The following is an 11,147-nucleotide window of genomic DNA, read 5'->3' as shown; positions in this document are numbered from 1 at the left end:
GAGTCACCTTCAACATTTCTTGTTCGATTGTTTTAGTGTCATGAACTTATTCAATTTTTATCTGGGAAATTCTTCATTTCTCCTTCTATTCTGAATGATAGCTTTGCTGGATACACTATTTTAATTTGCAAGGTGGTTTTTTTTTTTTTCTTTTTTCAGCATTTTGAATATATCATGCCATTCATTTCTGGCTTGCAAATTTTCTGCTGAAAAATCAGGCTTGCAGGGGCACCTGGATGGCTCAGTCATTAACTATCTGCCTTCAGCTAAGGTCATGATCCCAGGGTCCTGGGATGGAACCCTGTATCTGGTTCCCTGCTCAGCAGGGAGCCCACTTCTCTCTGTCCTCCCCACTCTTGCTCCCTCTCACTATCTGTATCTCTCTCAAATAAATAAATAAACTCTTTAAAAATAATCAGGCTGACAACCTAACAGGGTTTCCATTGTATGGGACTGTTTTCTCTTGTTGCTTTAAAACATTCTCTCTTTACTACTACCTTTTAGCAGTTTTAATTACTGTGTGTCTTGGTGTGGACCTCTTTTGGTTGATTTTACTGAGCCGTCTCTGTGCCTTCTCAGTCTGGATTTCTATTTCCTTCCCCATATTCAGGAAGTTTTCAGCTATTATTTCCTCAAATAAATTTTCTGCCCCCTTCTCTCTCTCTTCTCCTTCTGGGATCTCTATAATGTCAATGTCATTATGCTTCATGGTGTCACTGGATTCCCTAAGTCTATTCTCACTTTGCCTAATTTCTTTCTTTTTTTTTTTCACCTGCTCAGTTTTCTTATTTTTCATCACTCTGTCCTGAGGCTGTTAATTCATTCTTCTGCTTCCTCTAGTCTGGTATTTATCCTATCTAGTGTACTTTGAGCTCCATTTATTGTGCTCTTCATCTCTGATTGGTTCTTCTTTATCTGTTTGGTGAGGGTCTCACTGAGGTCCTCCACTCTTTTCTCAAACCCATTATCTTCATGATCATTACTTTAAATTCTCTATCAAGCATATTACTCATCCCTATTTCATTTAGCTCTCTTGCTGTGATTTTGTCCTCTTCTTTGATATTTTTTCTGTCTCCTCATTTTATCTAACTCTCTATGTATGTTTCTAGGTATTAAGAAAGTTAGCTATGTCTCTTTCTCTTGAAAGTAGTGTCCTTATGAATAAGAGGTCCCTATGGTGCTCTGCAGTGTCCTGTCCCTTGTTCACCAGAACGTGGCACTTCAGGCTTCTTTCCTATGTGTGTTGCATGTACCCTGATGTCATGGCTGAGCCATTTTTCTTTTAGTCCAGTTGTCTGTAATGGCTCTCTTTGCTTGTTGTGGGCAGGTTTCAGTCCCTGTGGTGTTAGTAGGCTACTCTGGGGCCACCTTGGGCTGAAGTTGAGTCAGCCCTGTTGTTTGTCGGAGATGTAATAGCACGAAATTGCAGAGTGTTTTCCCCTGAGAAGCTTTCATTGGTGGGTGGGGCTACATTCAGATCAGCTGTTTGCTACCAGCCCACTTCTGTGTTGGTTGGTCTTACTGTTGTGTGTAGTTATCTTTTACTCTCCCTTGGGCAGGACTCAGTATGGAGTGGTGCTGGCTCTTGTCAAGGCTGCTTGCACATTGCCAGTTTTGTGATACTGCTTTGGTTGGTCTCTGGCCAAGAGCGTATCAGAGGAGGCGAATCTGCAGTGTGCATGGAAGCAGGACGCATGCTGATTTGCAAGGTCTTCACACTTGTCTTCTAGGGGAGGGTATCTGCAGTGCTGGGACAGAGGCCCACCTGGATGGAGGGAGTGGGGCACACTGTTAATTTTTTAGATCTAGTATACACCACCAAACTCAGTGCACTTCCTCCTGTCGCAAATGAGTTGTTGCTCTGCATCCATGTGAGCACTGAGGGGTTGTCAGTCTTCAATTTTAGCTGGTGTTGTATGTGTAGTGGTGCCTCATTATTGTGATTTTCATTTGCTCTGATGTATTTATTAATGAAAGTAGATACCGCTTACATACTTTCTTTTGTGAATTCCCCTTTCAGATCTTCTATTCATTTTTCTCTTGGATCATTTGACTTTTTCTTATTAAGTTTAGGAGGTTTTTACATATTCTGAATGTGAGACCTTTGTCAGTTATATGTGTTGCATATATTTACTCACACTGTTACTTGCCTCTTCACTCTCACCATGGTGTCTTTGATTAAAAAATCCTTTATTTGAATGTAGTCTAGTCTATCAATCTCCTCCTTTATAGCTATTGCTTTTTATAATCTGTTCAAGAAGTCCTTTCTAGGGTGCATGGGTGGTTAAATTGTTTAAGTATCCAACTCTTGAATTCAGTTTAGGTCATAGTCTCCGGGTTGTGAGATCAAGCCCTGCATTGGACTCTGCACTCAGCACTCAGACTTTAGATCTGCTTGAGATTCTCTCTCTCCCTCTGCCCCTCCTCACCTCATGCCTCTCTCTCTCTCTATCCCTCCAAATAAATAAAATCTTTTTTTTTTAAATAGCATCCAAATCTGGGTATTGGCTCAGGTCATGATCTTGGGGTTATGGGATTGAGCCCTGTGTGGGTTCCACATGCTTAACAGGGAGTCTGCTTCTCTCCCTCTGCCCCTCCCTTTTTTCAAATAAGTAGATAAATCTTAAAAAAATAAACAAAAAAGGGAAGAAATCATTTCCTACCTCTCCTACCTCAAGGTCATAAAAATAATTTATCTTATGAAATATGTATTTTTTATAATTCCAAGCTAATTCTTTCAGGAATAGATTTTTGTAGGTGGTGTAAGACAGATCTCAAGATTTACCTTTTACATATGGTTGTGCAATTGACCTAGCACCATCACTAATTTTTATCACTAATCTTTAGTACTTCCTTTGTCATAGATGATGTGTCCTCTTATGCATGGGTCTGTTTTTGGATACATATTTTCTATTGGTTTATTTTCTATTCTTGTTTCACTCTTATTGTCTTCTTATAACTTTATATTAAGTTTTAGTATCTGTATAATACTTTCTCTTATTTAATTCTTCTTTAAGAATGTCATTTCTTGGCCTTTTGCAAATCATACAAATTTTATAGTCAGATTATCAACTTCCATTTTGAAAACCTTGCTGGGATTCTGATTTATTTAGTGTTAATTATTTTTAATTTAAATTTTATTTTTTATAAACATATAATATATTTTTATCCCCAGGGGTACAGGTCTGTGAATCACCAGGTTTACACACTTCACAGCACTCACCATAGTACATACCCTCCCCAATGTCCATAACCCCACCCCGCCTCTCCCAACCCCCCTCCCCCCATCAACCCTCAGTTTGTTCTGTGAGATTAAGAGTCACTTATGGTTTGTCTCCCTCCCAATCCCATCCTGTTTCATTTACTCTTCTCCTACCCCCTTAAACCCCCATGTTGCATCTCCTCTCCCTCATATCAGGGAGAGCATATGATAGTTGTCTTTCTCCGATTGACTTATTTCGCTAAGCATGATACCCTCTAGTTCCACTCACGTTGTCGCAAATGGCAAGATTTCATTTCTTTTGATGGCTGCATAGTATTCCATTATGTATATATTATTTAGTGTTAATTTTTGACTGGATTTTATTATATTTTAATTATAATTATAATGTAACATAGATTAACATAGATGGTGGGAGTAGGATTGCTAAATATCAGAAAAAGGGGGCAGCATTTTATGTAATCTTTTATATATTAGCATATCCTGCCAGAAGAAAGACATTTCAGTAAAGTTTATAGCTGGTAATTGCAAAAGATATGTAAGCATATGCATCCAATCAAGATTGTGGATCAGTCTGGCATGTTATGGGAATCTCTCAATCCTGGCAAGGACAGATGGAGCTCTTGATTGTGCAGAAATAAACTATGGAAAGGCTCTCAAAGTTTGCAAGAATCTATACATATATTCTCAATGAGTCCAGAAGTCTCAAAAAGGTTTTTAAATGTTTTGTTTAGGTAATCATCTCAAAAAATTGAGATCAGCATATTCTGGGGCTTCTAGATGGCCTTTGTTTTGATAACCAAGTTGTTTGATTTCCATGCACAAAATTACAATAAGGAAACCCAGAGAATGAAATGTAAATTTCTTGATGAATTCATTTCAAGAGTCACAGAAACCTGTAAGCTTCAACTCTTCTGGTTGACTTGAAATGACTATTGTCTGAGGGCTTTAAGTTGTCTGAGGGCTTACTTTTCTGTGTCAATAAGCTATAGAATCACATCATATTTTAATAATAATTGACATTATTATTTTTTTTAAAGATTTTATTTATTTATTTGACAGAGAGAGATCACAAGTAGGCAGAGAGGCAGACAGAGAGAGGAGGAAGCAGGCTCCCTGCTAAGCAGAGAGCCCGATGCGGGGCTCGATCCCAGGACCCTGAGATCATGACCTGAGCCGAAGGCAGAGGCTTTAACCCACTGAGCCACCCAGGCGCCCCTGACATTATTTTTAAATATGAGGATAGATTATTATAATAAAAGTGAATATGACTTTAGAAAAATCTATCCTAGTTTTATAAATTCACTATTATGACAAGATTTCCATTTTATTTCGTAATAAATGTGTTATCCTGAAATGGAATGCAACAATCATTCTACCAAAACAGGCATAAAGCTGCCCAGACACTTAAGTATTCCTGTGAGTCAGTCAGTGTGCAAGATTGAAGTGTCTAGCAGGCAGTTGAGCTTGTGTGGCTTCTAGGTGAATCTAACTGCTGCTTCATTTTCCAGGAGTACAGGGGATCAGAAGTGTCCTTCTCCCAGTGAAACTACTCGTGGCCCAATATCGCAGGGTGCTCACATTCGCTCTTTGGGATTGCAATACCATCTAAATTGGGAGCATTTAAGGTGGAAGTGGAGGGCAAGGGTATATCTACTAATTACATAGAGTAATAGCTGGTGGCCAAGCATGGGGAAAGACTTTGGTTGAGGAAGCAGAGTGTACAAACTATATAAGAATACAAAGTGGAGTTGGGAGACAGCTCAAAGGTGTAAATCTGTGCTCCACTTTAAGTGAAGTGATATTAAATATGAGCACGGTATGAGATTTGACTTTAGGGCTTAATATTCTTTTTGTTTGGGGAATGATGTGGTCCATATCTGTTGACCCTGACCTGAGTTTCAAAGTTCTGAGTAACAGTGTCTTCCCCCAGGAATCCAGACATTTTTAATTCCAGGAAAGTAGTGGTAAATATGGAGTAATATTAGACTTATTCTCCAGAAACCTCCTGCTTGATATTCCACTGCTGGCAACATGTCTTTTCTGGTACTGAGATTAACAGCAGGAAGGAGCACTCCATGCATGAGCCTATACTTTTGGGGTTTTAATGGGTTGCAGGAAATTTCTTTGTGAGCAGTAATGAATCAGCTGGAAATCAGAGCTGGAATTAAGACAGATTCTTTACCATTGGTCTGGTGCTGAATGACTTGGATGGACACTTGCTGAGGCAATAATGAGTCTTTAGTGATGCAAACTGGTAACTGCTCAGTACTACGGGGTCTGAGATTTATAATCCTACATCACTGAGTTTTTGAAAGCTTAAAATCAAGCCAATAATTAAGATGTTGACTACTAATATTTGATGAGAGATTTTTGGTTTTGTTTTACTTTCTTTTTAATCAGGGGAAATGACAGTAGGGGGAGAAGGAAAAGGAAAAAACCCTAATGAGCATCAGAGTCATTAATTATTGAAAATATCCTATGGGATTATTCTGACTCACAATTTTGGTTAAAATTGGAGTCAAATCATCACTTTTAAAGTTCAGATTTCTATTTTGGTTGCTTAAGGTTATTCATTAATACTTTAATTAGAAAACTGTGGTAGTCTGTATGATTTAGTTTTAAACCCTCATTCCATCATTTGTCCTACTCTTCATTCTTAAAAAAGGGAAAATAGGTCTATTGAATATGTATTATTTATGATCCTTGAGAGCAGGAACTATATCTTCCTTATTTACTGCTGATTTCAAAGCTTAGTAAAGTGTCCAACACATACTTAGTTCTCAATAAATATCAATTAAATGAATTTCTACCTTCCATATTACCTTGCTTCCAACTTCTAAACCAAATACTAAGAGCTTCACATAATGGCAGCTCTGGTAAATTTCACACCAGTTTTCCTTGTGGTGTGACATTTATTTTTAGGCACCAACTCATTTATTTAGATTGAAGTTAATGAAAACAAATGAAATGACAAATGAAAATTACGTGTTGTGGTCCAGCAGTCTGTGAGCTGTCGCTGGCTCCGCGCGGGGCGGGGGGGGGGGGGGGGGCGGACCGGCCGGGCACCCCCGGGGGGCGGAGGAGCGCTTTTTTTTTCCTCTGTCCTCCCCCCTCCCCCACTGCGCACTCCCGGGCACCCTCAAACCAGGCCGCGCTGCTTCCCTTTCCCTCTTGTCTCGTCTCCTGGCAAACTATCGGTCCCTCCCCGGCCGGTCACCCGTTATTCGTCGTGGCTCGAGTCCGGCCTTGTTGCCCCGAGGGCTCCTCTGGACCTCCCTGCCTGCAACTCCGACCATTACAGGATCCAGAAACATGTCGACCACACTTCTGTCCGTCTTCTACTATATCGACTTCTTGTGCAAGACGGAGAAATCCCTGGCCAACCTCAATCTGAACATGCTGGACAAGAAGGCGGTGGGGACACCCGTGGCCGCCGCCCCTAGCTCGGGCTTCACGCCGGGCTTTCTCCGACGGCACTCGGCCAGCAACCTGCACGTGCTCGCCCACCCCGCGCCTAGCCCGGGCAGCTGCTTGCCCAAATTCCCGGGCGCGGCTAACCGCAGCAGCTGTGGCAGCGGGGCGGAGGGCGGCCCGGCCTCCTACGGCACCCTCAAGGAGCCGTCAGGGGGCGGAGGCACGGCCCAGCGGAACAGGGAGAACAAATTTCTGGACCTCTCGTTCAGCGAGAACGGCAAGTGCAGCCAGCACCTCTTGCACCTGCAGCAGCAGCAGCGGAACGGGGGCGGCGGCTCCCAGATCAACTCCACGCGCTACAAGACTGAGATGTGCCGGCCCTTCGAGGAGAGCGGCACGTGCAAGTACGGCGAGAAGTGCCAGTTCGCGCACGGCTTCCACGAGCTACGCAGCCTGACCCAGCACCCCAAGTACAAGACCGAGCTGTGCCGCACCTTCCACACCATAGGCTTCTGCCCCTACGGGCCGCGCTGCCACTTCATCCACCACGCAGACGAGCGGCGGCCAGCGCTGTCTTGGGGAGCCTCTGGGGACCTGCGCGCTTTAAGCGCGCGGGACGCGCTGCACCTGGGCTTCTCCCGGGAGCCGCGGCCCAAGATGCATCACAGCCTCAGCCTCTCAGGCTTCCCATCGGGCCACCACCAGCCCCCGGGGGGCCTCAAGTCGCCGCTGCTTCTCGACAGCCCCACGTCGCGCACGCCGCCGCCACCACCCTCTTGCTCCTCAGCCTCGTCCTGCTCCTCTTCTGCTTCGTCCTGCTCGTCCGCCTCCGCAGCCTCCACGCCCTCGGGCGCTCCGACTTGCTGTGCCTCGGCGGCGGCTGCGGCCGCGGCGGCGCTGCTGTAGGGCACAGGGGGTGAGGAGGACCCGCTGGCGCCCGGCGCCCGGTGCGCGGCCTCCTCGTCGGCCTCGTGCGCCAACAACGCCTTTGCGTTTGGCCCGGAGCTGAGCAGCCTCATCACGCCGCTTGCCATCCAGACCCACAACTGCGCCGCCGGGGCCGCCGCCTACTATCGCAGCTAGCAGCAGCAGCAGCACCACCAGCAGCAGCAGCAGCAGCAGCAGCACCACCACCACCACCAGCAGCAGCAGCACCACCACCACCACCAGCAGCAGCAGCAGCAGCAGCAGCACCATCAGCAGCAGCAGCAGCAGGGCCTGGTGCCCCCAGCGCAGCCCCCGGCGCCGCCCAGCGCGCCCCTCCCTGCCAGTGCCACCGCGCCATCCTCGGCACCCTTCAACTTCCAGCTGCCGCGCGGCCTGTAGGATTCGCCCGTCTTCGACGCGCCCCCTAGCACCCCGGACTCGCTGTCGGACCGTGACAGCTACTTGAGCGGCTCACTGAGCTCGGGCAGTCTCAGCGGCTCCGAGTCCCCCAGCCTCGACCCTGGCCGCCGCCTGCCCATCTTCTCCCGCCTGTCCATCTCTGACGATTGAGGCAAGAGGGCGCCGGGCGCCAGCGAGGAGGAAGAGGAGGAAGGGGGAAGGCTGTTCTGGGGGTCGTTGGAGGGCGCCCCTGCCACCTGGAGCCCTGTTACGGGCAGGGAGGNGTTGGAGGGCGCCCCTGCCACCTGGAGCCCTGTTACGGGCAGGGAGGGGCGCGGGAGTGGGGGGGTGACAGGCCAGGAGCAGAGACTGCAGGCCGCACCTAGCACTTGGACTCGAACTTGTGTGCCGGGAGGGGCCCCACCCCTCCCCTTTCGGTTTTCTCTTTTTGTTTTTTTGTTTTTATTATTTTTATTATTATTATGAAGTTTCATTCTTGTTGAGCAAAAAAAAAAAAACCAACGAACTTTTGTATTGATGAACAAAATACAACAGGGCAGTTGTGATGCGAACAGAACAAAAAACCAAACACTTAAAACTTTTTTAGGTCTCCTAAGAGTTTGGGACTTTAGGGGGAAAAAAAAAATCAACCCAGCACCAGCAGCTACCAACCACCATTCTGTATCTTCACTTGAAAGGCATTAGTTACAGTCCAAATGTGGGAACTCTTATGTGAGAGAAGTTCTTAATTGTCGTTTGTCTTCAGTGTAAACAAACAGCCAGCCACCACCTTGCTAAACCTCTAAGCTTCTGGAATCCAATAGTCTACCAGGAATATGCCTTGATTGTAGTCCTCTGCTCCATAGGTTTTTGTTTGACACAAAGTTCTTTATGTCTGGAAAAAAACAAACAAACGTGCATTCCAAAGTTTCCTACTGATTATTGGTTTTGTTGCCACCACTTAGGGGATGTTTAATTTTAGAACCATTTTGTCTGCTCTTTCTGGAAGCCTTGGGCAGAGCTTAGTTCCTAATCGTTTGAGGGAATAACTGCTGAATTTTTAGCTGTTTTGAGTTGATTCGCACCACTGCACCACAACTCAATATGAAAAAACTATTTAACTTATTTATTATTTTGTGAAAAGTATACATTGAAATTTTTGTTCATACTGTATTTATCAATATGATGAAAAGCAATAGATATATATTCTTTTGTTATGTTAAATTATGATTGCCATCATTAATCAGCAAAATGTGGAGTGTATGTTCTTTTCACCATAATATATGCCTTTTGTAACTTCACTTGGTTATTTTATTGTAAATGAGTAAAAAAATCTTAATTTAAGAGATTGTATATAATCATTATTTCATTAATTTCTTTCCTTATTTACGTAAATTTGAAAGATTGCATGATTTCTTTACAGAAATCTATCCTGATGCTGTGGAAGTAGTTTGAGGAATATCTTATGAGTTTTCTTAGAATGTATAATGGTTGTAGCCCACCCAACTTTAAAGAAAAAAAAAGTTGACCACATACTTTGCAAGCAGGCTTAAATGTGGCATGTTTTTTGTCATTCCAGCTTTTTAAATTAGCAAGAAGAAAAATTTTGTTTTTTGTTTATCCCACCAATTCTACTGTGACATACTCTGTGTTTAAAGACATGTAGCAATAATGGGGTGGGGGAGTTAGTCTCACAGTGCCTTTGGAAAGGGCCAGAACTTCCCTTAAATCTTCCTCAACCAAATAAGTATTTTTCTATCAGTGCTTGAGAGAATTTGAATGTAGGATGGGTTCAACTGCACAAAAGGAGAAGATATTTACCACTTTCTTATATAGATCTAAAGTGAAGAGGCCACCTCTTAGTGCTAAGAATAGTATGTAGTACATGAATATGCCTTGTTTTCATTACAGAAAATTCCAAAACTTGTAATTTTTTTTTTTTTTTTTTTTTTTTTTTTTGCATGTGTAGAAAAGCAGGAATGCTTTCCTGGACAGCGGATGAATGAGCAGTAGCTTTAGTTTGTACGTAGGTCCAGTTGGAGCACTATGTATGTATGTACTCGGGACTACTTGACAGAAGTAGGTTTTTGAATGTAACGAGATAAGTCAACTTGAGTTGTAATATATTTTGGGGAATCAGTTCACTGCAAATTGTGACTGTAAACATTGTACTGTAAATGTTTTGTAGTTTTCCCCCAGTAAAATTTTTGGGAAAACAAAAAACAAAACAAAACAAAACAAAAAAAAACAACAAAAAAGAAAATAACGTGTTGTAGACCCATTTAGTCAGTGTTTCAATTATGTCAGCCATTCTTAATTTTTTTAAAGACTATTTTTAGAGTGGTTTAAGGTTTAAAGCAAATATGAGAGAAAGGTACAGAGATTTCCCTTCTACCCCTTGCCCTCCCCACATTATCAACATCCTCCCACCCAGATTAGTACATTGGTTATAACTGAGGACCCCAGATCATTACCACCCGAAGTCCATAGTTTACAATAGGGTTCACTCTTGGTGTATGTTCTAGGGGTTTGGACAAATGTATAATGATATATATTTAACACTGTAGTATACAGCATTGTTTCACTACCCTAAAATCCTGGTAATTCACCTATTCNCACCTATTCATCTGTCCCCCAACTCCTGGCAACCACTGATCTTTTTTTACTGTCTCCATAATTTTGCTTTATCCAGAATATCCTTACAATCATACAGTGTATAGTCTTTTCATATTGGCTTTTTTCACTTAGTAATATGCGTTTAACTTTCCTCTGTGACTTTTCATAGCTTGATAGGTCATTTCTTTATAGTGCTGAACAATATTCCATGGTTTAGATGTATCATAGTTTATCCATTCACCCACTGAAGAACATCTTAGTTGCTTCTAAGTTTTGGTAATTATGAATAATGTTGCTATAAACATTTAAGTACAGGGTTGTGGGGGTATAAGTTTCCAAATGCTTTGAGTAAATATCAAGTAATGTAATGACTAGGTTGTGTGGTAAGAGTATGTTCAGCTTGGAAAAAAACAAGCAAACACACCAAATAGTCATTCAAAGTGAATCCACTGTTTTGTATTCCCACCAGAATAAATGAGAATTCCTGTTGCTCCACAGCCTTGCCAGCCTTTGCTGTTGTCAATGTTCCAGATTTTGGCCTTTCTAATAAGTGTATAGTGGTATCTTA

At 43.1% G+C, this 11,147-nt stretch overlaps 1 protein-coding gene across 1 annotated transcript; it reads left to right on the top strand.

Moving 5' to 3' along the window:
- The first annotated feature begins 6,519 nt into the window (after window positions 1-6,519).
- On the top strand, window positions 6,520-8,134 carry LOC111140164 (mRNA decay activator protein ZFP36L2-like). The gene is given in 2 exon segments (XM_022492508.1): window positions 6,520-7,716; window positions 7,831-8,134. Coding segments are annotated over 2 exon segments (1,485 nt in total). The 5' UTR covers window positions 6,520-6,535.
- The last annotated feature ends 3,013 nt before the right edge of the window (window positions 8,135-11,147 follow it).

The sequence above is a fragment of the Enhydra lutris genome, unplaced genomic scaffold (genome assembly GCF_002288905.1).
Source record: "Enhydra lutris kenyoni isolate GAN:26980312 unplaced genomic scaffold, ASM228890v2 scaffoldscaffold205, whole genome shotgun sequence".
Taxonomy (NCBI): Eukaryota; Metazoa; Chordata; class Mammalia; order Carnivora; family Mustelidae; genus Enhydra; species Enhydra lutris.
This window is presented reverse-complemented; position numbering and strand designations above follow the sequence as displayed.